The sequence below is a fragment of the Ranitomeya imitator genome, chromosome 5 (genome assembly GCF_032444005.1).
Source record: "Ranitomeya imitator isolate aRanImi1 chromosome 5, aRanImi1.pri, whole genome shotgun sequence".
Lineage (NCBI taxonomy): Eukaryota > Metazoa > Chordata > Amphibia > Anura > Dendrobatidae > Ranitomeya > Ranitomeya imitator.
In genome coordinates, this window is record NC_091286.1 from 434,504,781 (window position 1) to 434,532,367 (window position 27,587).

Here is a 27,587-nt window from a genome sequence, read left to right on the forward strand (position 1 = left end):
AAATAATAATACAGGAATAAAACAGGAGAGCTGCTTCAGCTGTAATCAATCACCACGTTATTGTTATTAATAAAAGAGATGGAGAGAGATGAGCTACAATCTCACTATTTAATACACCAGGATATCTGCACATATAGTAATGTTATGTATAGTAGATAATACGAAGTTTCTCATTACTTACCACCCGCTTAAAGTAAAATGATTAAAAAACCCATTTGTTACATTTCTTGCACTAACTGTCAATGGAGGCGCATAATACATTGAACATTAGTGAACGAAGAAAAGTGGTAAATGTCGGATAAACACATTTTATAAAGCAACAACACCCAGAAAACTGTCACCATGAGAACCCAAGTAGCCTCAACAAATTGCAATACATTCCTGGAGCTTGATCACGCACTTCCTACTCTAATAAATAATATTTTATGGCCGCCCCCTCCCAGACCTTGTACCATTTAAATCACTGCAGACTTTAGCCTTCTCTCTTACCTGCAAGTGTGGACTGAGAAAAGATTGACCATGCTGCTTGTATGACAGTGGAATAATGCTAGCAATGGGGAACTTCTGGAAATTCAAGCTATACCTGGTTCATATATTTATCCTACAAGCTTTAGGGTGAGTAACATTACTGATAAATGTAAAGAAAACATATCAACGGTTTATATAGATATATAAATGTATATATATATATATATATATATATATATATATATACCCATATATATACATATATATTTATATTTAATATATGTGTATATATATATATATATTTATATATATATATATATATTTATATATATATATATATATATATATATATATATATATAAAACATTATATAACTTACATCGTGAATGTAGAAGGTGTTTCTATTCTTTGAATACCTCCCTTGGTTGGAATATCCTGTAAGATTAATTATCGAGTCATTTCAAATGTTTCAGTTTTTTGCCGTTTTTCTCAAATCTTGACCGATGTAATCACTGCAATGGATGTGGTGAGGGAGACAGGAGCTACTTTAAAAAAAAAATCATTGAGTCGTTGAACCCAATGATGAGGATTGTAATCAAATCACAATTTATGACAAAGAAAGTGCAATATATCACAGCCCTTATACTAAGCAGTTTCTATTGTGGTATCTGCAGTCTATAATCATAGAGCCTTGCACATTAGTGTAATGCCATGTACTCCCGCAAATATCATGGAGACCGGAGGACCACCCAATATGGTCCCTGATGGCAAGTGTATGGGAATATTAGGGTTGGGCTATGAGATTTCAACATATCTTTCTGTTCTTAGGGAAGATGAGCAGCATCCAGAGATGTCTGGCAGCAGCTTACTCCACTCTCCCCATTGGGAAAACATGTAGTGTTGGGATAAGCAAGTGTGCATGTGAGAGGAGAGGACAAGTATCTTTGCCATGCAGAATATTAGTGTTAGGTTTTGTGCAACAAATTACAATTTCATATTCTAGTAATTTTTCAAACAGACATGAAGCAAAGTATTTCCTCTTTTATGTTTTACAGTATCTCATATTTTAACATTAGGTATTTGTTATTGATGGCAGCACTATGGCTCAATTTTTTTTGCCTATTTGTGAGTTTGCACATGAGTTTTGTATATTAGGCTGAAATGGTGAAGAATTTAAATTACAGGCGTTAAGAGATCATTTTATGTATCTATATTTTTTTGGAATCCATGCAAATTTCTGACCTGAGACATTTGTTTTTATATGTGCCATTGCTCCACATTATATATATATATATATATATATATATATATACACGTATACAAATTGCTAGCTCTAAACTCAATGGGACCTGTCTACATCCAAATGAGTGAGCTCCCTCTAGTGGTGGTTGTTTGCAACCAAAATTCTATCATTGTCATGAATCTTTGAAGCTATGTGGAAGCAAAATGGAGATTCGGATCTCTAAAATAAAAAAAAAAATCCCTCCTACAAACTAAACTATGTTTAGAGACGAGTATTCCAGGAGGTTCCGTTTTAGTCTAGTATGCAAGATTCTTAGCAAGTACCTAGTGCATACATCACTTTAGTTGCTACAAGAAAAGTTGTAAAAATCTAAGTTGTAAACAAGTAGAACAAAGTTTCAATAGTCATGAAGTCCACCATGTATAATATATCGCTATGATACCACAATAATGAACCTATCACCATCATGACTCTTTTCTTTCACCTTTCTCTCACCCACAGGAGTGGATTGTGCTGTGGCAGAGGCTGCCTGTCCTGCCAACCTCGGTATTATAATGCCTGGTACGAATTTACTTCTGAAGAACTTTATATGTTAAGCTGTATTTGCCTTCTATTATCTGCTTTTGTACCTTTCCTATTCAGAAGTCTAAATGATCTCTGCCTAGAAGGAATTAGCATTTGTCTAATAAGACGCTGACGATATCAGACATCTGCAATTTACCCTTTTTTTTCATATATTCCCTTGTATTGTCTGAATCCTTTTTCTCCATGTTTAATTCTGTTGGATTGTTATATCTGGATTATTACTGCTCAATATATCTAATGTGACGTATATGCAAGTTCTTACATAAGATCTTGAGCTAAAAGTTCTCCCTTCTTTTTATGGATATTGACTCGTGCGATTATTAATATCTTCTCCATTTTTATTGAGGAGGATTGTTTGAGTATCTCAATGCCTAGTTCTCATATACAGCAATGGGTAAATGACAAGACAGCAGATGACATATTTGTTAATGCTGATGGGTATACCACATTGACGTTCAGTAATTTACAAATCTAATAATTATAATATTTTATTTATTAGTAACCATGGCAATTACATGCACAAATACACTAAGCTATTTAATTGGCTATTAATTTGCATGATTGCAAAATCTTAATTGTCATTAAATGCACTTACAAAATGTGATTTCGGGCTCATTCTTTTGCAGCAAAAGCCCTATAATGTGTCTCATATGGCAGACATAGTGCTCTACTACTGAATTTGAACTTTTTTTTATTACTTTTTGGTGTTTTTAAAAGGTACCTGTCCAGTTCTATAGCGCTATTAAAAAGGACTCTGTCACCTGAATTTGGAGGGAACAATCTTCAGCCATAGGGGCGGGGTTTTTGGGTGTTTGATTCACCCTTTCCCTACCCGCTGGCTGCAATATTGGAGTGACGTTCATTCTCTGTCCTCCATAGTACACACCTGCGCAAGGCAAGATTGCCCTGTGCCACTAACTATAGACTCCATGGCTCAGCACCACCCTACATCTCCTCCATCATCTCAATCTACCACGCTACCCGTGCCCTTCATTCTGCTAATGACCTGAGGTTAGCATCCTCAATAATCAGAACCTCCCACTCCCCTCTCCAAGACTTTTCACGTGCTGTGACAATTTTTTGGAATTTGATTACCATAATTCGATTAATCCCCAATCCCCACAGTTTTAAGCATGCACTAAAAACGCATTTCTTCAGACTGGCCTACCGCCTCAACACATTAACCTAACGATCCCTGTGTTGAACATTCAAAATTTTTAACATAATCAGGTTCCTCGTATCATGTTCTCATACACCTTAAGCATTTAATAGCCCTCTGTGTCTATACTTTTACATTTTCTGGCTGATAACCGGTTCATGCAGCATTACATGAACACCCGATTTCCTACATTATGGCTGGTCCGAACAACGAAAGCAATTGTTACCATCCACCTCTCGTGTCTCCCCTTTTTCCTCAGAAATTGTAAGCTTCCGAGCAGGGCTCTCATTCCTTTTGGTATCTGTTGATCTGTGTTTATTGTTATGCTTAATGTCTATTGTCTGTGCAAGTCCCCTCTAAAATGTAAAGCGCTGCGGAATATGTCAGCGCTCTAGAAAAAAAAAAAAATAATAATTATTATTATTATAATGCTATTAACCTGCAGTTTATCCTCATATCTACATGTTAATAGTGTTATCAGACCTGACAGGTTTTTTTTTACCTGTTTCTGATTTACACCAAATTCTGCTACTGATTTGTTCCTTTATTTAACCCATTCGCGACATGCCCCGTAATAATACGGCACATGTCGTGTCTCCCCCTATGATGTGGGCTCTGGCGTTGAGCCCACATCAAAGTCGCGACATGTCAGCTGTTATGTACAGCTGACATGTGCGCAATAGCGGCAGGTGGAATCGTGATCCACCTGCTGCTATTAACCTGTTAAATGCCGCTGTCAAACGCTGACAGCGGCATTTAACTACCGCTTCCGGCCGCGCGGCCAGATGTGAGCGCATTGTCGACCCCCATCACATGATTGGGGGTCGGCGATGCATCAGGATGGTAACCATAGAGGTCCTTGAGACCTCTATGGTTACTGATGCTGGCCTGCTGTGAGCGCCACCCTGTGGTCGGCGCTCATAGCAAGCCTGCATTTCAGCTACAGAGCAGTGATCTGATGATCGCTGCTCTGTAGCTGAGCCCATCTGGTTGTACCAGCTTCTAGCCTCCCATGGAGGCTATTGAAGCATGGCAAAAGTAAAATAAAAAAGTTTTGAAAAATATGAAAAAAATGAAAAAAAAAAATAAAAGTTTAAATCACCCCCCTTTTGCCCTATCCAAAATAAAACAGTAAAAAAAAAATCAAGCTTACACATATTTGGAATTGCCGCGTTCAGAATCGCCCAATCTATCAATAAAAAAAGCATTAACCTGATCGCTAAACAGCGTAGCGAGAAAAAAATTTGAAACGCCAGAATTACTTTTTTTGGTCGCCGCGACATTGCATTAAAATGCAATAACGGGCGATCAAAAGAACATATCTGCACAAATGTGGTATCATTAAAAATGTCAGCTCGCCACGCAAAAAATAAGCCCTCACCCGACCCCAGATCATGAAAAATGGAGATGCTATGGGTATCGGAAAATGGTGCATTTTTTTTTTAGCAAAGTTTTGAACTTTTTTTCACCACTTAGATAAAAATGACCTTGACATGTTTGGTGTCTATAAACTCGTAATGACCTGGAGAATCATAATACCAGCTCAGTTTTAGCATTTAGTGAACCTAGCAAAAAGCCAAACAAAAAGCAAGTGTGGGATTGCACTTTTTTTGCAATTTCACCACACTTGGAATTTGTTTTGCCATTTTCTAGTACATGATATGGTAAAACCAATGGTGTCGTTCAAAAGTAAAACTTGTCCCGCAAAAAATAAGCCCTACATGGCCATATTGACGGGGAGCGAAAAACGAAAAAGGGCCGCGGCGTGAAGGGGTTAAGCCTATTTTATACGTATTCACTTTTTTCATTTGCCTATGTGCGCTTCGCTTTTGCTTTCCAGAAGTTTGTGGCCCATTAATCAATTGCAAATTTTTAAAAGGTCGCAACATTATTTTGTTCAATCGAACTCCACTTTTCCTTCTGGAGCAATTTTTATCGATGCATGAAATTTTACTATAAGTTTTGTGACATTTTTGAGAAAGATATAATTTTTTTGTTCTAAAAAAGCTAAAAAAAGTAAAAAAAACAAAACAAAACAAATAAACAAATAATTGAAGCACATGCTCTAAGTTGAAAAATTTAGCGCAAAAAAACAAAAACCACAAGACAAAAGAATTGTGACTTAAAAAAATCCAAATGATGAATCTGGCCCATCAACTCTTAAAAATGTCTGAATAGATGTTCAGCATTGTAACATTGAAATGTATAGCTTTAGTGTACCTGTACTGAACACTAAGCAATGGCTGCCATAAAATATTGCGAAACTGCCATAATTGTTATTGGGTATGGAATGAAACCAGAGAGCAATATAAATGACTGCAGGCTCCAGTTTGAGTTAAGAAAGACGCATTAATGTTAGGATCTAGCCGTCATTTTTCACTCCTTATCAGATGCTTCAGTTGCCAAAAGTGATTTGAAATACATTACGTGTTATTTGGATTACTGTCCTAGTAATTGTCACTGTTAAAATGATGGAACCAAATGGAGAAGACTGAAGCAAGACTTCTTAGATACCACTTGGTACAATAAACCTGGTCTCATCTGTCTTTCATTATCTAAGATTATAGCTAGTCATAATATTAGCCAAAGTTCACTACAGTTGTCATAAGACATTGACCTCCACCATCCCTATTGTATATGACAACTTCTCTTAGGCAACAAAACAGATAACCAGCCTCACTTCATAAGATTAGCAAAACTGCTCCAAGCTTTGTGCGTAATACATAATCGAAGTTTAAAGATAAAGTGGCATTATTTGACTCCTAGTGATGAATGCATTAAGTGCATTTTATTTGCCATTATCACTATTAATACTTGTTTTAATATGTATATTTTCCAGAAGTAAGTGGTCTTTAAAGTGGCTGCATTAGAGAAATTATATGGGGTTTTTTTTAGGCAGAAATAGTTCCACTCTTGTCCAGGAGCTGGATTTATTTAGGTTCTGTAATTGGAAAATTATAAGAAATATACTTTTTTTATCCTTACCTTGTGTCATCCCTTAACCTCCTTACCCCCAAGGGTGGTTTGCACGTTATGGACCGGGCCAATTTTTACAATTCTGACCACTGTCCCTTTATGAGGTTATAGCTCTGGAACGCTTCAATGGATCCCAGTCATTTTGACATTGTTTTCTCGTGACATATTGTACTTCATGTTAGTGGTAAAATTTCTTGGATATTACCTGTGTTTATTTGTGAAAAAAACGGAAATTTTGAATATTTCGCAATTTTTCAACTTTGAATTTTTATGACCTTAATTGACAGAGATATGTCACACAAAATACTTAATAAGTAACATTTCCCACATGTCTACTTTCAATCTTCACAATTTTTGAGCCAAATTTTTTTTGTTAGGTAGGTATAAGGGTTAAAAGTTGATCAGCAATTTCTCATTTTTACAACACCATTTTTTTTAGGGACTAAATCACATTTGAAGTTACTTTGAGGGGTCTATATGATAGAAAATAACCAAGTGTGACACCATGCTAAAACTGCAGCCCTCAAGGTGCTCAAAACCACATTCAAGAAGTTTATTAAGCCTTCAGGTGTTTGACAGGAATTTTTGGAATGTTTAAAAAAAAAAGGAACATCTAACTTTAAAAAAAAAAATAAATTTACTTTAGCTCCAATTTATTTTATTTTAGCAAGGGTAACAGGAGAAATTGGACCCCAAAAGTTATTGTGCAATTTGTCCTGAGTACGCTGATACCCCATATGTGGGGATAAACCACTGTTTGGGCACATGGCAGAGCTCGGAAGGGAAGAAGCGCCATTTTGGAAAGAAGACCCCCTAAGGAACTTATCTGGATGTGTGGTGAGCACTTTGACCCACCAAGTGCTTTACAGAAGTTTATAATGTAGAGCCGTAAAAATAAAAATTCATATTTAAAAAAAAAAAGATTTTTCACCCCAAATTTTTTATTTTCCCAAGGGTAACAGAAGAAATTGGACCGCAAAAGTTGTTGTGCAATTTGTCCTGAGTACGCTGATACCCCATATGTGGGGGTAAACCACTGTTTGGGAGCATGGCAGATTTCGGAAGGGAAGGAGCGCCGTTTGACTTTTCAATGCAAAATTGACTGGAATTGAGATAAGACTCCATGTCGTATTTGGAGAGCCCCTGATGTGCCTAAACATTGAAACCCCCCACAAGTGACACCATTTTGGAAAGTAGACCCCCTAAGGAACTTATTTAAATGTGTGGTGGGCACTTTGAATCCCCAAGTGTTTCACTACAGTTTATAACGCAGAGCCGTGAAAATAAAAATTATTTTTTTTCCCACAAAAATTATTTTTTAGCCCCCAGTTTTGTATTTTCCCAAGGGTAACAGGAGAAATTAGACCACAAAAGTGGTTGTACAAGTTGTCCAGAGTAAGCTGATACCCCATATGTGGGAGAAAACCTCTGTTTGGGTGCATGGCAGAGCTTGGAATGGAAGGCACGCAGTTTGAAATGCAGACTTAGATGGAATGGTCTGCAGGCGTCACATTGCATTTGCAGAGCCCCTGATGTACCTAAACAGTAGAAACTCCCCACTAGTGACCCCATATTGGAAACTAGACCCCCAAGGAACTTATCTAGATGTGTTGTGAGAACTTTGAACCTCCAAGTGTTTCATTACAGTTTATATCGCATAGCCGTGAAAATAAAAAATTATTTTTCCCGACAAAAATGATTTTTTAGCCCCCAAATTTTTATTTTCCCAAGGGTAACCAGGGAAATCAGACCCCAAAAGTTGTCCAATTTGTCCTGAGTATGCTGATACCCCATATGTTGGGGTAAACCCCTGTTTTGGCACACGGGAGAGCTCAGAAGGGAAGGAGCACTGTTTTACTTTTTCAACGCAGAATTGGCTGGAATTGAGATCGGATGCCATGTCACGTTTAGAGAGCCCCTGATGTGCCTAAACAGTGGAGTCCCCCCAATTATAACTGAAACCCTAATCCAAACACACCCCTAACCCTAATTCCAACGGTAACCCTAACCACACCCCTAACCCAGACACACCCCTAACCCTAATCCCAATTCAATCCCTATCCCCAACACATCCCTAACCCTAATCCTAACCCTAACCACACCCCTAACTCCAACACACCCCTAACCCTAATCCCAACCATAACCCTAACCACACCCTTAACTCTGACACACCCCTAACCCTAATCCCAACCCTAATCCCAACAGTAAATGTAATCCAAACCCTAACCCTAACTTTAACCCCAACCCTAACTTTAGCCCCAACTCTAACCCTTACTTTAGCACCAACCCTAACCCTAACTTTAGCCCCAACCCTAACCCTAACTGTAGCCCCAATCCTAATCCCAACATTAACCCTAACCCTAATTCCAACCGTAACCCTAACTGTTGCCCCAACCCTGACCCTAACTGTTGCCCCAACCCTAACCCTAACTGTTGCCCCAACCCTAACCCTAACTGTAGCCCCAACCCTAACTGTAGCCCCAGCCCTAACTTTTGCCCTAACCCTAGCTTTAGCCCCAACTCTAACCTTAACTTTAGCCCCAACCCTAACCCTAACTTTAGCCTCAACACTAACCCTAACTTTAGCCCCAACCCTAACCCTAACTTTAGCCCCAACCCTAAACCTAACCCTAATGGGAAAATGGAAATAAATACATTTTTTAAATTTTTATTATTTTTCCATAACTAAGGGGGTGATGAAGGGGGGGTTTGATTTACTTTTATAGCGGGTTTTTAGCGGATTTTTATGATTGACAGCTGTCACACACTAAAAGACACTTTTTATTGCAAAAAATAGTTTTTGTGTCTCCACATTTTGAGATCTATAATTTTTCCATATTTTGGTCCGCAGAGTCATGTGAGGTCTTGTTTTTTGTGGTACGAGTTGACGTTTTTATTGGTACCATTTTCGGGCACGTGACTTTTTTGATCGCTTTTTATTCCAATTTTTGTGAGGCAGAATGAACAAAAACCAGCAATTCATGAATTTCCTTTTGGGGGGGGGGGTGTTTATACCGTTCCACGTTTGATAAAATTGATAAAGCAGTTTTATTCTTCGGGTCAGTACGATTACAGCAATACCTCATTTATATCATGTTTTTATGTTTTGGCGTTTTTATATGATAAAATAGATTTTATATAAAAAATAATTATTTTTGCATCGCTTTTTTCTGAGGACTATAATGTTTTATTATTTTGCTGATGATGCTGTATGGCAGCTTGTTTTTTGCGGGACAAGATGATGTTTTCAGCGGTACCATGGTTATTTATATCCGTCTTTTTGATCGCATGTTATTCCACTTTTTGTTCGGCGGTATGATAATAAAGCGTTGTTTTTTACCTTGTTTTTTTTTCGGTGATCACTGAAGGGGTTAACTAGTGGGACAATTTTATAGGTCGGGTCGTTACGGACGTGGCGATACTAAATATGTGTACTTTTATTGTTTGTTTTTTTATTTAGACAAAGAAATTTATTTATTGGAACAATATTTTATTTTTCTTTATTTAGGATTTTTTTTTTTTTACACTTGTAAATACTTTTTTTTTTTTTAAATTCTTTACATTGCCCCAGGGGGAGACATCACAGTATAGTGACAGATCGCTGATCTGACACTTTTCAATGCACTGTGTCAGATCAGCGATCTGACAGGCAGTGCAGGGAGACTTCCCGGCGCCTGCTCTGAGCAGGCTTTTGGAAGCCACCTCCCTGCAGGACCTGGAAGGCATCCCGTGGCCATTTTGGATCCGGGCCTGCAGGGAGGAGGAGGTAGGAGACCCTCGGAGCAACGCGATCACATCACGTTGCTCCGAGGGTCTCAAGGAAGCACGCAGGAAGCCCCCTCCCTGTGCGATGCTTCCCTATGCCGCTGGAATGCTGCGATGATGTTTTATCGCAGTGTTCCAGGGTCAATGTGCCAGTAGCGGTCCGTGACCGCTCCTGGCACATAGTGCCGGATGTCAGCTGTGATAATTAGCTGACACCCGGCAGAGATCAGCCACGCTTCCTCCGTGAGCATGGCTGATCGCATATGACGTACTATCCCGTCGAGGGTCAGATAGGCCCAGGTCACCTCGACGGGATAGTTCATCTAAGGTCAGAGAGGGGTTAAAAAAGTACTCCCACAGTTTTTATCCTCTTAATATATTGTAGCCAGCATATTATATAGCACTGTGTACTTACAATTGCTTATTTTGCTTTTATACCTAACTCTTTCTTCTCTTTTCTCTGCTCTATGTAGTAGCAGGAAGTCTCTTTTATCTGCATGAGTCAATCCCCTCTTAAACTCTTGACCTAGCTGCTCTGCTTCTTACCTATGCCAGAGACTTTGCAGTGATGACAGGAAAAAGAGACTGCTTGTTTCTACATAGAGCTTAGAAGGGTTCAGCTAATCTGTTTTTAATGACGTGATTTCATAGACCTAATTTAAAAGAGAACAATTAGCTGGATAAAAAGGCAAGATAAGAAATTGTAAGTGCTCAGTGCTATCAAATATGATGTCTTCAATATATTAAGAGGATACACATTTTTTTGGTAGTGCTTCTTTAAGTCACCTGTTACCACTGGATAAGAGCTCTTTCAGAGGTCATTGATTTTTCTCATATGCAAATAATGGTCCAAGTGTCATCAATGTTTTTGATCAGAGTTTGGTCAATGTATTGGTCCAAGGTTGATTAAAAAAAGTATCTGCTATATTGGGCTGATTAGTCTGCCAAAAATACACTGACATGTGAACAGCACCATAGACTATAACTGGTATGAGTTTTACCCATGAAAACATGGCTAGAACTCGTACTGTAAAAATGGATATCTGAATGAGTTAGGATGTGTAGCACTCCTAATGGTACTATTTATACCTCTTCCATATTGGAAAAAAGGCATATTTTATATTATATTCTTAGATTTCCCCAGTTTTATATTCTTAATCAGTTCCAAAAGCTGACTTTTAGGGGCATGTTCGCAGTTTTTCAGCACTCCACAATACCATACATTATTATCACTCACATTGGTTTCCTGTCTGGCGCACAATCTACTTTCCCTATCTCATGTGTAGCTGACTGACTTTTAGATCATAACATTATATAAACTTTTCCTTTCTCGTATTTTTTCTAGTTAGGGCTCATGTAGATGGTCCGTCTGCCTAAATGACTGCTGATCGGCAACATGCCGTCCGGTCAGTGATCATTTACTGGTACGTTATTATTATTATTTATTGTTATAGCGCCATTTATTCCATGGCGCTTTACATGTGAGGAGGGGTATACATAATAAAAACAAGTACAATAATCTTAAACAATACAAGTCATAACTGGTACAGGAGAAGAGAGGACCCTGCCCGCGAAGGCTCACAATCTACAAGGGATGGGTGAGGATACAGTAGGTGAGGGTAGAGCTGGTCGTGCATCGGTTTGGTCGATCGGTGGTTACTGCAGGTTGTAGGCTTGTCTGAAGAGGTGGGTCTTCAGGTTCTTTTTGAAGGTTTCGATTGTAGGCGAGAGTCTGATGTGTTGTGGTAGAGGGTTCCAGAGTAGGGGTGATACGAGAGAGAAATCTTGTATGCGATTGTGGGAAGAGGAGATAAGAGGGGAGTAGAGAAGGAGATCTTGTGAGGATCGGAGGTTGCGTGTAGGTAAGTACCGGGAGACGAGGTCACAGATGTATGGAGGAGACAGGTTGTGGATGGCTTTGTACGTCATGGTTAGGGTTTTGTAGTGAAGTCTCTGGGCAATGGGGAGCCAGTGAAGGGATTGACAGAGGGGAGAGGCCGGGGAATAGCGGGGGGACAGGTGGATTAGTCGGGCAGCAGAGTTTAGAATAGATTGGAGGGACGCGAGAGTGTTAGAGGGGAGGCCACAGAGCAGGAGGTTGCAGTAGTCAAGGCGAGAGATGATGAGGGCATGGACTAGGGTTTTTGCAGATTCATGGTTGAGGAATGAACGGATTCGTGAAATATTTTTGGTGCGTTTAGACTTGCCGACCACACTTTTATGTACACAGAACGATCATTAATACGATTGTTCTGTGCGCAAAGAACATCCAGTTATCTGCAGCTCATCGCCTGTTTACAAAGGACAATGTGCTGCCGAGAACAGTATTTTTTTCAAGCTTGCTTAAAGTTCGTCTCACTAGATAAGCATTCTGTGCTCATTCATTGGGATATTGCAGGTCTGCTTAATAGGCCGTTCATTGGAGAATGTCACAAATTATTGACCTGTGTAAATGCATGGTATTAGTGCTTACCTAAATCACTATGTATATAGGACTAATATATATATAAAGATACCGTTGATATTGGAATTACTGTTTCCTTCGTTAAAATAATCATATGTTTTTTTTAAGGGCAAACAAAAGGGATGTGTCATCTCACTGGGACCCAGAGGAAGGTATGTAACAATCGCTTTCCCACTGCTAGTATCTGTATCATTCTGAGACTGGACATCAGAACCTGTGTAAGAAATAATCTGGAATAGCAGTTCATCATTTAGTATATAGCCGAGCTTATAGGACCCACATAGAAGTGTGGGACGTGACGACGCTCTAGACCACTGTTACCTACATGGCTGTAACCGGCGGACTTCAGCTCCTAATCATCTTCACTTCATTTCAATAAAAATAAACTTTGCCCTTAGATAGCAAATATGTAACCATGTATTCCGTGCGGCCTCCTTGTCTTTTCCCTTTAATAATAGTTTGACATGGCATAGGTTAAAGGATAAGTGCAGATTGTGCTGCAATGAGCAGTTTGTATGATAAGAACATTACGCAGGATGTTGAAATATAGGAAACAAATGTTTAGCTACTGAATGAAAACCACAACATTTTAAAGGGACTGTCGACAAGTTTGTGCTATTAATGCACAGCATATTGTAGAGGCAGAGATCCTGATTCCAGTGATGTGTCACTGATTGGGCTGCTTACTGTAGTTTCAATAAAATGAGGCTGGAGATTATCACTAGAGGACTAATAAAGCTGCTGCCATGGTGTCCGCCATATTCATAAGCTTAATTTACCTCCTCCTCTACCACTGAATGGCAGCGTACTGCATATGCACAGTGCACTCAGACAGCTGCCAATTAGTGGCGTGGGCGGGGTTATATAAAGCTCAGCATTAAGGGAACTGCTAGATCTGCAGCAGATAAAGTGCTGATTTTACCCAAATGGCGGCAAGCAGCCTAGTAAGTAGCACATCTCAAGAATCAGGGTCACTGTCCCTATATCATGCTACTCCCAAGTAAAAACCTGGCCACAAATTCTTTTTGGAAACTTAAATTTTATTATGTAATACTTTTTTAAAGTAATTAAGGCCAAGACTTCTGCTGAACAGACATGGAAAATATTGTAGAAATATTGAGCAGTGCTTTCAGTACCAAATGTTTACCTTATATTTTCAGATAACATCATATATTGCAATTTTAATGACAATACCAAACCATTCTGTGACTGGACACAACGCTATGGAAATACTGATGAGGGGGACTGGATCAGAGCAAAGTTCTGCACTCCGACAGCTGGCACTGGTCCGGATGGAGACTACCCCGATGGATGTAAGATCATTTTAGAATTTCTTACTTTCTAACATATTCTCAGCAATCTTGAGCTGGTAAATTTCCAGGACTGTTAGAATCAGCTGAGAAATCATTTATATATTCCACATAAACACGTCTAACTGCGTTCAGAAAGCGTGATATCTAATTATGTTCATATTATGTGTCTATAAATGCATAATGGGGCAGATTTACCCACATGGTATCATAAGGGGGTTGTGAAAACATAGAGGAGACGTGCATGCACAATGGTCAGGGGGCCAAAGATATACTCTGCCTATGACAGTATTGTAATTCTGCCTCTCAAACTTACCACAATGTACTGACATTTTATTTCCCTTCCAGTTGGGTATTATCTCTATCTAGAAGCATCCAACTTAACCCCAAATGACAGAATAATCCTCGATAGCAGACCCCTGGTCATCCATGAGACTATATGTATAGATTTCTGGTATCACATGGATGGCCCAGAATCCGAGAATCAGCTCAGCGTCATCATTACGGGCGACCATGGCATGTGGCTATCTAATATTTGGCAAAGGATTGGACATCAAGGCCCTGACTGGCTGTATGGCTCAGTGACTTTTACTCCAGCAACCACCGATATTCAGGTAAGAAAAGGAAAGTAAATCCGGACTGAAAAAAAATCTCATTTCGGTAGGTTGGAAAATATCTCCATCTAGTGGACTTTTCACTAACTGCTGCTGTATATATATATATATATATATATATATATATATATTTAATATATATATATATTTACGTGTGAGCTTATATGTGTATGTGTGCATGTATATGTATATACAAGTGCTTCTCACAAAGTTAGAGTATCATCAAAAAGTTAATTTATTTCAGTTCTTCAATACAAAGAGTGAAACTCATATATTATATAGAGTCATTACAAACAGAGGGATGTATTTCAAGTGTTTATTTCTGTTAATGTTGATGATTATGGCTTACAGCCAATGAAAACCCGAAAGTCATTATCTCAGTAAATTACAATACTTTATAACACCAGTCTAAAAAAATGATTTTAAAATCCGAAATGTTGGCCTACTGAAATGTATGTTCAGTAAATGTACTCAATACTTGATCGTGGCTCCTTTTGCATCAATTACTGCATCAATGCGGCGTGAAATGGAGATCAGTCAGTGGCACTGCTGAGGTGTTATGGAAGCCCAGGTTGCTTTGATAGCAGCCTTCAGCTCATCTGCATTGTTGTGTCTGGTGTCTATATTTGGAAAGTGGTGGGCACCACAAAATATCAAACAACTCATATAGCTTGGTGCAACCAATGTGCTAAGACGATGTGACCACAAGCAAAGAGAAAAGGAGCACAAGAACAGTGCACACACAGCAGGTTTAATCAATAGTGGAGGCTTTATTAAGACAACAAATTGCCAAGGAGAATAGACATCTAAAAATAATTAGAAACAACAGTATGAAAACATACAAAAAAATGGTGAGCAGGCAAAAAATATTCTCTATGTGCAACACAATGCAAAATTTAATAATGATATTGAATAAAGAGACCACCACCAGAGGGATCACAATGAAAAATGGCGAATTATGTAATCATGTGCAAGAATGAGAGAATTGATAAAGCAGAAATCAAATCTGCCCAGCAGTGAGATGTGAGTATCACATGGGTAGGAAAGCACTCCCATACACATCAATATCACATGATAATGATCAAAAACATGCATAAGCCATATTTACCCAATGGAGTGTGGTAATGCCCGCATATCCCAACGCATATCACTGCCCGCAGCAGCTTCATCATGGGAAGTCCTTGTGGCCACGAACTGCGCCTGCGCAAGTGACACTGCCGCGGTGCCTTATGGGATATATATATACTGTATATATACTCCTCTTTGAAGAAGTTGTGAAATAAAAAATATATTACATTTATAGTGTTATAAATGTTCACAATGGTCATCATTCATTACAAACTGAACTGCGCTTGTGTCCTATCAGTAACATCACCTACTCGTATCTATTGTTAGGCCAGACCCTTCCTTGGTCAGATATAGGGTCACGGTGGACAGAACATTTACGCCAGGGGCTTCTGTTGGAGCCACATACTTTCCAATAAAGATTAATACAAGTATTGATAAGTGGGAACTGTAGGAAAGCATTGGCTAAGATATGCTGTGGTTAGATTATTATAAGAAATCATAGTTTGTTTAGTATCCATTTAATAAAAGCTGAATATTGAGCCCTCTTTTGCATTTTAGGTTTCATTTATGGCAGTTCGAGGTCTGACTGATGTTGGAGACATAGCCATTGACAATGTCCGGGTGAAGAGAGGATCATGTGGTAAATGCCTTTGCTATTTTACTTACCTTAGCATATCATCTGATAAATAATCATAGCACTTTCATCAGATTTTCTCAAATAAATGGAATCTAGTATGTACGGTAGCTAAATCTTTACGAGCAGAAGAATATTGGTAATGGAGCAGGTGAGTAATATTGCAGCCTGGGCTGTGTGAATGGAATCCATAGAGCGGCTGCTGAACACTCTGTTTGCTCCATTCTGGAAAAGCACAGACATTGGGGAATACTAACACTACTGTAGTAATGGTTATGGAAACTTTAAGAATTGCTGAAGCCTCAGTCTGTGATTTTTGAACATCTAAGCTCCATTTAGATTATAGGTATCTGTAGCTGTTGAAAAATGACAGCTCAATATATGCAATGATCATAAAAAGCTGGACAGCAACAAGTCAGGGATCTTTGGTTTGGTTTTAGTACAGATGAGCTCAGAAAATTTCCAACTAGACACATGAGTAAGTTGCAGATGTGACTGGATCTATATGTATCTCCTGCACAACATATGTAGGTGCTGTATACTATTTATATGCACTAGTCTGGTCTATAAATTATTATTATTATTTATTATTATAGCACCATTGGCGCTTACATGTGAGGAGAGGTATACATAATAAAAAACAAGTACGATAATCTTAAATAATCCAAGTCACGACCTTGCCCGCGAGGGCTCTACAAGGGATGGGTGAGAATACAGTAGGTGAGGGTAGAGCTGGTCATGCAGCGGTTTGGTCGATCGGTGGTTACTGTAGGCTTGTTGGAAGAGGTAGGTCTTCAGGCTCTTTTTGAAGGTTTCGATGGTAGGTGAGAGTCTGATATGTTGTGGTAGAGAGTTCCAGAGTAGGGGTGATACGTGAGGGAAATCTTGTATGCGATTGTGGGAAGAGGAGACAAGAGGGGAGTAGAGAAGGAGATCTTGTGAGGATCGGAGGTTGCGTGTAGGTAAGTACCTTGAGACCACGTAGGCTATAAGTCGGACCAGACTAGTGCATGCTATGTTTTTTCCATGCAAAATCTGAGGTACATGTGGTAACAAATAGCATTGCTCCATGTGCTGTCTGTTTACAAACTGTTGCACATATGGACGGCACGCAGATCAAAAACACACTAGTCTGAACTTGGCCGTAAGGTGGAAGAACACAGAATACAAACACATTTGGGGACTTACAGTCCTTCAGAATGACTCCAATGCCATTTAGATTTGCATACATATATAAGGAGTCTGTAGCTCCATAGTACAGACGATATCTGTGTGCCTCCTTACAGTTGTCGCCAGGTTCACGAGGTATAGATGATTTCCCAAGCTTTTATCTGTAAACTCTTGAAACGTTGATATCTTATTAACCTTAATGACTCATTTACAATGTTTTGTAATTTATTTCCTTTGAATTTGAAGAAAAACCAACTGAAGCCCCTAGGTCAACTATTACCATTAAACCATCTTCTCCAATCACAGCAAAACCAACCTCCGCTCCAGAAATATCAGGTACGTGTAAGATTTCAGGTTGTACTTCTTGTGCTTACCTAAATGTTGTTGTCATATTTGATACCAAATGCATGTATTTATTTGCAGGAGGAACGTGCAGCGGGTATGGTGATCCGCATTACTTCACATATGATAATCACCCCCATAGATTCATGGGAAACTGCACTTACACACTGACCAAGCTTTGTGACGCCGATGCTGGGTTGCAGACCTTCAATGTAGAAGTTGAGCATGAGTACAGAGGAAGTAACACACGGGTGTCCTATGTGAAAGAAGTCACAGTCTACGTTCACAGCTACAAAATCAGCCTGGGAAAGCAGAAACTAGTAAAGGTAAGGGCCTAATTAGTATCGGGGCTTCATTTCTACACGTCATCATAGTTTGAGCGCTTTATCATCACAATTGCAAATATCTAGAAAAGAACAGCTCAATTAATTTTAATTTAATTTATTTAACCCTAATTAATTAATTTAAGAAATTCATTGCCAGTGAGCTCTGTGTGTTACTTAAATCACTATAGGGGACCCCAGAGGCGTGCTTTGAAGACCATGGGCACTAATGTAAAATCTGTAACAAGACCCCTTTTCCATTGTGCCATTTATTTTACTATTATATTCTTGTGAGACAATGGGAAATGTGGGCTCCCTAAAATAACTGCTACCTCTGCACTCTCTATATCTGTGCCATCAGGAGACCCATCTCAATTAGAAAAGTATCAGCTTTTGTTCTATCAGTGTCCTTCCTTTTCTGTAAATATGGCGTTCCTCATTAATACCAACAAAACACCACTTTCGTAGCCTTGCACTTTTCTCCATTTATTTCTCCGTAAAACGTATGAATAAGACAATACCTACACAGACTTTATGAAGCTCAACCTATTCATTTGATCAAGTGATGGCTCAGGTTCACAAAGTTCCCACTTAGTGGTCCACATTTATTAACCTGTTAATGCTTTGAACTTTTCTAAGAACTCAATTTAAATTTGTATCAATACAAGAAAAATGTGTGTAGTATTCAAGAAGTGGTTATGGCCTCCAAGTATTGGACTGATTAATTAACCCCTTCATGACCGGAGCACTTTTTTGGTTCTGCGTTTTTGTTTTTCACTCCCCTTCTTTCCAAAGCCATAACTTTTTTTATGTTTCCGTCAATATGGCCATGTGAGGGCTTATTTTTTGGCAGGACGAGTTGTACTTTTGAACGAGATCATTGGTTTTTTTTGCATGTCGTGTACTCGAAAATGGGAAAAAAATTCCAAGTGCGGTGAAATTGCAAAAAAGTGCAATCCCACGCTTGTTTTTTGTTTGGCTTTTTTGCTAGGTTCAATAAATGCTAAAACTAACCTGCCATTATGATTTTCCGGGCCATTACGAGTTCATAGACACCAAACATGTTTAGGTTATTGTTTATCTAAGTAGTGAAAAAAAATTCCAAACTTTGCTTAAAAAAAAAGTGCCATTTTCCGAGACCCGTAGCGTCTCCATTTTTCGTGATGTTGGGTTGGGTGAGCTAAATCCATTTTCACACTCTTCAAATAACCCTACCCACACTATAGATTGGCAGACTTCTGTGTACACTGTGCATAGGCAGAAAAAAGTGGTGAAATAGAATTATACAGAGTTGATGAATATGGAACAGCAGTTTTACTAGTCCCCTAGTGATAATCTCCTGATCATAAAACTATATTTTTTTCAAAACTACAGCAAGTAGCCCAGTAAATGACACATCACTGGAATCAGAGTCTCAGTCTCTACTACATGCTACTCTCAGATTAGGTTGCAAAAATTGATATCGGTCGGACGCCTCTCTCCCAGCCAAACCAGATCTCACACTTTGCACTGACGAGGGGCAGTACACCGACACATAGTGTCTGCAAATTGAGATTCTGGTTTGGCTTTTATCCTAAGTCATAGGACAAGGCTCGTTAAAGGGTCGACATTGACTGTTAGGATTGCTACTTCCAATAGGTGGCACTATAGTTCTAGTTCTCTTCCTCTCTGAAGAGACAATTTGTAAAAAACTTGCAAATTGATCAGGGAAATGTAATCATCATTAATAACGTCTTCTTTATTCAATCTATTATATCTAAAGGTGAATGGAGTGGTCCAACAGCTGCCACTGAGTTTATTTCCAGATGTGTTCATTGGCTTCACTGGGCAGTATGCTGCGATCACAGCTGCATTTGGTCTACGGGTAAAATATGATGGCAATCACAGAGTTGAAGTCACTGTTTCTGAAGCCTACCAAAATAAAGTATGTGGAATTTGTGCCAATTATAATTTGAACAAAAAAGATGACGATCTCAACCCTGATGGAGGAAAAGAGGCCGACTCTGTGAGCTATGGGAACAGCTGGCAGGTTGGCAGTGATACCAGGTAAAATCCTGATATATTTTTCATTAATGTTCAAACTGAAAAAAAGTAAGCTATAGTAAAAAATCACAAAATTTAGTGTAAATATGTGCCAAATTGTGAGCCTCTTATGCAGAATGGTAATTTAAAAGCTGATGTTCTCTCTGAAGTGTTATTCTCATCTTGGACATTTATGGTTTTGGTCCCATGTCTGGAACCTACGTCCATCTAGAGAACAGGGCACTGTTGCGCTTTGTCTCCAGAATTGAAAGCTTTCCGTTTATGTGCTGCTCTCTATTCATTTATATAGGAGTTTCGATAATTGCTCTGCTGTTTTCAGAACTACCAAAAAATTGAAAAGAGAAAGCTTTGCCACCTTTTAATTTCTGACAGGGGGTCCTGTTCTCTCTATGCGCCAATAGTGAAACCTAAATCTTATTAACATTTATTTCATATCGTCTGGACTCCTGTTTAACCCCTTAAAGATGGGGGCAATTTCAGTTTTTGCCTAATCATTTTTTTATTTTTCAAATTCCACTGACATTTTTTCCACTGACATAGATACAAGGGGCTTTTTTTTGTAATTTTGAATGAGCCCATTTAATTCAAAGTGCGGTGGGGGGAAAAAACGCAATTCTGACATTGTTTTTGTGGGGGATTTTTTTTTGGTGTTCATTTTGCAGAAAAACGCCCTAGAAACATGATTCCCCAGGTTACTACAATTACAGTAAAACCAAATTTGTATAGCTTTGATGCTTTTTTTATCAACATAAAAAGACTCAGAATTTTGTATTAACATTTTTTCTTTTGTTACCATTGACCCGTAACTTTTTACCATAATTGGATCATACTATTGATTGCTTGCATTTTTTTGGCATTGTTTTGGTGACTGAAAAGCCACAACAATCTTCTCTACAGCATTTACCAATCAGTTTAGTTAATTGTATTAATTGAATAATTTAATTATTAATTTAATTTTTGATAGATCAGATAGATCAGACTTTTATAGATACGGTCATACCAAATATGTATTTATTATTGTACATTTCTTCTATGTTAACTGAGGTATATACAATATTTTATATATTTTCTTAAAAATATTATCTTTTACTTTACTTGTTAGTCTCTTTAGAAGGGATGAGCGAGTATGCTCGTTACTTGAGTTTTCCGAGCATGTTCGGGTGGTCTCCGAGTAATTTGGGCATGCTCGGAGATTTAGTTTGTGTCGCTGCAGCTGCATGATTTGTGGCTGCTAGACAACCTGAATACATGTGGGGATTGCCTGTTTGTTAGGAAATCCCGACATGTATTCAGGTTGTCTAGCAGCCGCAAATCATGCAGCTGTGGCGCCACAAACTAAATCTCAGAGCACGCCCAAAATACTCAGAGACCACCCGAGCATGCTCGGAAAACTCAAGTAACGAGCATACTCGCTCATCACTACTCTTCAGGACTGATCATTTCATCACTTGTACTTTATAGAGCAATACCGCAGTATTGCTGTATATAGTAAAAATAATATTCTCCTATGCTGCCCACAGATGAGATCACATGACTGGCATGGGGGCCTTCCTCTGGCTCCCGCGATCGGCCAATTGCTGCTGTTAAAGGCAGGTGTTAGCTTTATAATTTAGTTTGCATGTACCCTTTGGGGTGCGGTCTCAGCTCCTGAGACCGCTCCAAATACCCTAACATTTCCATGATATATATATCCATCATGAAACGTTAAGGTGTTATGGTTAAAATAAAGGAAGGAAGCTGATTGATTATTTTGGACAGCACCATTGCGACCCATTGTGTTATGTATAGTGTTGTTTGCCTCATCAATATTTTCATATCATCTTCTTTTCTTGCCTACAGTTGTTCACCAGCTTCTGCAGTTTCACCTTTATGTTCAAAGGAAGAAATAGATATAATTCAGAGTTATGAATCTTGTGCCAAGATGCTTCCCTTTGACGGTGTATTTCAATACTGCCATACTACGGTGGATCCTCGGGAATACTTTGCAAACTGCTTCTATGACATGTGTGAACTTCATCTAGACCCAGACCTCCTCTGTAATCATCTTCAAGCATACACAGATGCGTGTCATGCTGCAGGAGCGACCGTCCTTCCATGGAGAAATTCAACTTTTTGTCGTAAGTAAGGTCTTGTAGCTGCATGGGTGCATGGAATTTAAACAGAAATAATAACTTAGAAGATCTGTAGTTCCATTGAAAACTGTAGATGGAGTATCCTGATATTACACTGAGTTTTAGTATAAGATAAACTACATTCTTATGAGTGAAACCTCATCAAAATATCAACTCTTTGAAAACATAACCTCTTTGCTAGACCAGATATCCTTCGACAGGTGATCAGTCCTACAGATGTACCAATCGTCAATACAACCACTGGATCTCACCGTTGTGGTGGCAGCTTGGCAAGCCTACACTATTTGTGTACAGTGAAACTAATGCACTTTGTATTAAAACAAAGAGTGTATAGCCACTCAGGGCACTTTGTATTGCTACATCTGTATGTTATTCATAGTAATAATTTTCTTTGAGATGACCACTTTTCAATGCAATTTTATGTGACTGCATCAAATATAATCACAAATAATAGAAAAATAGGGAAAAATATTTAAAATCAAAGATTAAATGAAGATGATTATTTTTAGCTAATGAGTACATGCCTAATTTTATTTTTTATTTTCCAGCTTTGGATTGTCCCCTACACAGCCACTATGAGCAATGTGGCACAGCCTGTCCAGCCACTTGTGCCAACCCAGCATCACCATCCTCTTGTTCTCTTCCATGTATTGAAGGATGTATTTGTGATGCAGGCTATGTCCTCTATGAAAATAAATGTGTCCCAAGGGACCAATGTGGATGTTGGGACAACGGCAAACATTACCCTGTAGGCTCAGAATTCTGGACTGATGATTCATGCTCTACAAAATGTTTCTGTCCTTCAGCTGGAAGCAGCTTAGTCTGTAACTCTGCTTCATGTCCTCCTGAACTGTTTTGTGGTGTGGAACATGGAGTCCCTGGCTGCTATCCGATGGTGTTCGGTGAATGTACAATCTATGGGGACCCACACTACAACACATTTGATAAAGAAGTACACCACTTTATGGGTACCTGCACCTACACCCTCTCCAAGCTTTGCAACAACACTGGAGATCTACCTTATTTTAATGTTGAAGCCAAAAACGAGTACCGAGGGGGAACAACAGTGTCTTGGATAAAGAGCGTTACTGTAGAAGCTTTTGACTATAAAATAACAATGATGAAAGATGAGCCCAGTAGAGTTCTGGTAGGTTAAAAATTTAGAGAAATTATAATGCAACGTAAAATTTTCTATATTATTTGATCTAATAGTCTGCAAAATATTTTTCTAGGTTAACGGTGTCTGGACAAATCTACCAGTATCTCTGCTTAAAGAAAACACAGATATTTTAAATTATGTGCATGTCTCAAGAAGTGGTAGATACATGGTTGCAGAAACTTCTTTCTACCTCAAAGTCTCTTATGATAATGATCACACAGTATCTGTGGTGCTGCTAAATAACTACTATAACCTGACCTGTGGGATGTGTGGAAATTTTAATGGAATTCGACACGATGATTTCTTGATGCCTAATGGGCAGTTGGCACAGAATTCTAATCAGCTGGGAGATAGCTGGAAGGTAGAAGATGATGATCCATTGTGTAACACAGTCACCCCGACACCACCACCACCATGTCCACCAGAGAATGAGGCTCTTTATGAAAGTGATGCTTACTGTGGCCTCATAAAAAACAAAGATGGACCTTTTCAGGCCTGTATATCAGCAATCAACCCTGATCGCTTCTTTGACAGTTGTGTTTACGATCTTTGTGAACTTGGAGATGAAACATTATGTAAATCAATAGAGGCTTATGCTGATGCTTGTCTAAGGGCTGGAGCTGTTGTTGTTTGGCGAAATTCTTCTTTCTGTCGTACGTATTCTCTAAACCTTTTAAACTAAGTTTAATTCTGGATATTTCTATATATACTAAAACCCTATTTGTAATATTTTCCTTTGTATTCTACACTCAGCCATCCCATGTCCTGCGAACAGCCATTACAATGCGTGTGCTGATGCTTGTCCTGACACATGCTTAAATCAGAATTCAAGAAACTGCAGTAAGCCCTGCACTGATGGCTGTGAATGTGACCATGGCTATGTTCTCAGTGGAACTGCGTGCGTTCCTGTCAGTGAATGTGGATGCCACTATGAAGGGAAATACTATGAGGTCAGTACTTAGCACAATGCTTCATGTATTAGTGTTCTGTATCTTTTGAGATCATACGATCCAATGACACATTTTAAATTCTAGTGAATACCTGTTATTATAGACATAAAGGGCCTGATTATTTTTTTTTATCTTTAACCTTTTTTTTGCAATTTTTTAGCCACTTTGCCCAAAAGGTTTCAGATTCACATGAAATCACTCCTGTGGAGGACTCAAGAACATTCAAAAACCAAGCCAAAAACATCTGCAAACCCCAAAACCTGTTCACATGAACAAACGTAAAAATCAAACAAAACAAAAAAAAAAACAATAGCAGACGTGAACACATAAGAAGTAAATTTAAAAGAAAAATAAGGCACACATTAAAAACAGGTGAAAATATCAAAAACTACACAAAGAAGGTGCAAATGCAATAAAAAATCATGCCAGCTAGAGCAAATGTTTCTAGTATTTGTTATCTGGAGAACAAGAGCAACACGAACGTGTCCATTGGTTATCTTCATTAGATTCATGCTATGTCCTGTAGAATAGAGCTGCTACTAGTTAAACATCCACATTAGCAATTGTGAATTTATTCATAGTTTCACAGTTTTAAAGTAGAAAGAAGACACAAGTCTCTATTGAGTTCAACTTTTAACATAGAAATCTAGAGGAAAGCAGTAGGGACTGTAAGCAATTTTTTGAATCCCGTATAACTGGGATTGATGCAATCCAAAGAAGATTCATAGTTATTATTATATATACCCACGCACAAATATTTAACCCCTTAATACAAAATTATGCTAGTAGAGAGGGTCCAGGAACTGAACTCTTTCCACATGTGGTTGATGTCAGATATATTACAGACCCGTCATCTGTGTCTAACAGCAGCTAAGCTCTGATTGCTGATGTTAATTAACCATTTTAATTCTGCTATCAAAAGAGGGCTTCCATCATCCCTCTATAACATGATCGTGAGGCACCGATGGGTTTCTTACCAAGGCAGCAAGAGGTCTTCTGCCAATTTGGTACCAGGCTGAGCTTTTTTTTTTTTAAAAAAAAAGGCAATATAAGCTCACCATTGGAGACTTCCTATGAGTTTCAGTGTTGGAAGCACAGGATAGCATCTCTGCCAGGCGTTAATGTACACTTGCAAGACTCAGCGAGTCTAAGAACACATCTGGCGATTTCCTCACACTCCTTATCCCCAATTCACACCTATGCTAAGGTGCATGCTATGCTTTAAAAGAAACAATAAAACTATATGAATTGTATAGACTGAAGCTGGATCCTTACCTTTTTTGGAAGTATTGATTCTATATACAGCAATGTTGCAGTATAGCAGCATAGAGTATAAGTGATCAGTTGATCGCAGGTTCAAGTCACCTAAGGGAACTAAAAAATAAGATAAGTTTTTAAAACATATAAAAATTTGAATCACCCCACTTACCCCCATTAAAAATAAAAAATAAACATGTTTGGTATCGCTGCATATGTAAAAGTCCAGTCTATCAAAATATGGACTGAATCAATCCATATTGTAAAAGCTGTAATGAAAAAAAAAATCAAAACTCCAAAACATTTTTGCCTCAAATTTTCCCTAAAAATAAGCAATTAAATACCATCAAGACATCATATCTATCCAAATTGGTCAAAAAAAGGTGAAACATACAATTTTTTTTCGTGCAAACTTTTGAACTATTTTTAACAACTTAAGTAAAATCAGCCCCATTAATATAAGCTGTAATATCAGACACAGCCAGTAGTTAAGTGCAGGTTTATAGTCTATTTCTAGACATTCACTTTAATGTCAGTAGAAGCAGATTATTCTTTCATACAAACTAACAAGTTGTACTGTATTTTACAGAAAAATGAAATGTTCTGGGCAGGGGAGTGTGATAAATACTGTCACTGTGTAGGAAACAATCATATGAACTGTGTAGAGCAATTTTGTGGACCTAACGAAATCTGCAAAGTTGAAGATGGTGTCAAGACTTGTGTGGCAGCAGATATGGCCACCTGCCATATCTATGGAGATCCTCACTACATAACTTTTGATGGGAAATTATACCATTTCCAAGGATCTTGCAATTACACAGTTACGGAGACCTGTGGAAATTCATCATCTGTAGACTTCTCAGTTACAACAAGGAATGAACATCGAGGAGTTCCTACTTGGACGGCAATCAATTCAGTCGCAGTCAGGTTCAAAAACCTTCATATCATTCTGGGGAAACATAGAGTCGTGGAGGTATAGTACAGTTCAATTTTTACTCATAGTTCTCCTATTTCCAATATGCATAATACAGAATATTTAAGTTAAGACTATGGGGTTCATCCTTTCTTCTTTAGATAAATGGAGTAATTATCACATTACCTGTGAGCCCAATACCTGGCGTGTCCATACGGCTGAGTGGTTCTTTTGTCCTTCTACAAGCGTACTTTGGACTTGAAGTTAAATTTAACGGTGACCATGAACTTTTTGTTAAAGTCACTGAAGCCTTTAAAGAACAACTCTGTGGTCTCTGTGGCACCTATAATGGTAACCAACTGGATGATTTTCTGACTCCTGGAGGTTTGATAGCCTCCAATTCCAATGACTTTGGCAGTAGCTGGCGAGTTCCTGATAATGGCTGGATGTAAGTATAAATAATATACGGTAATACTTTTATTTTTCCACATATAAAAATATATTTCTCTATGTATATTTTTCTTTAATTTTTTAATTTATTTATCATTATTTATTTGTATAATGTTCACTTTTTGATAGTTTTGTTTCTTTTACGTTTACATGCAGAAGTTAAATCTTTTTACTAGTATACGGAAACATTGATTCATGATTTAATGGGAAAGACAATTATTTTGATCTCCAACCATGTATTTATTTTTAGATTAAAATATCCTGCTGTTTTGTGTCTTTAGATCACTTGCACTTCAATGTTTCACTCTGATTACATACTACAAACTATTATGTGTCCTCTGATCCAGGGATCATATGTCAGATGACATTTGACATGTAAGGAACATAGACTTGCTAAGATTGAGTTACAATAAAAGGAAGGAGAAAAAGTGGCTTCTTGCCACACCGCTGCTATATTCAATTATATCCACACCCTTAAAATGCAGAAATAATTGTATATGACAGTCAGTGAAGTGCTAGGAATCCATCCCTTGCTCGCTGCCTCACCACCCAACACCAATAG

General features: G+C 38.3%; 1 protein-coding gene across 8 annotated transcripts in view; it reads left to right on the plus strand.

The window, feature by feature from the left end:
• Positions 1-479: 479 nt before the first annotated feature.
• LOC138638112 (IgGFc-binding protein-like) overlaps positions 480-27,587 on the plus strand; it is a 246,804-nt gene continuing 219,696 nt past the window's right edge. For 7 of the 8 annotated variants that reach the window (XM_069727130.1, XM_069727129.1, XM_069727132.1 and 4 more), the window contains exons 1-15: positions 491-615; positions 2,213-2,272; positions 12,769-12,812; positions 13,821-13,973; positions 14,319-14,584; positions 16,211-16,292; positions 17,703-17,792; positions 17,880-18,124; positions 19,884-20,167; positions 22,004-22,281; positions 22,845-23,443; positions 23,529-24,108; positions 24,209-24,405; positions 26,252-26,635; positions 26,737-27,023. In XM_069727130.1, the coding sequence (XP_069583231.1) occupies positions 545-615; positions 2,213-2,272; positions 12,769-12,812; positions 13,821-13,973; positions 14,319-14,584; positions 16,211-16,292; positions 17,703-17,792; positions 17,880-18,124; positions 19,884-20,167; positions 22,004-22,281; positions 22,845-23,443; positions 23,529-24,108; positions 24,209-24,405; positions 26,252-26,635; positions 26,737-27,023 (3,620 nt within the window). In that variant the 5' untranslated portion in view covers positions 491-544. Of the gene's footprint in view, positions 616-2,212; positions 2,273-12,768; positions 12,813-13,820; positions 13,974-14,318; positions 14,585-16,210; positions 16,293-17,702; positions 17,793-17,879; positions 18,125-19,883; positions 20,168-22,003; positions 22,282-22,844; positions 23,444-23,528; positions 24,109-24,208; positions 24,406-26,251; positions 26,636-26,736; positions 27,024-27,587 lie in introns of all 8 variants that reach the window. The other variant, XM_069727126.1, reaches the window with a different exon arrangement.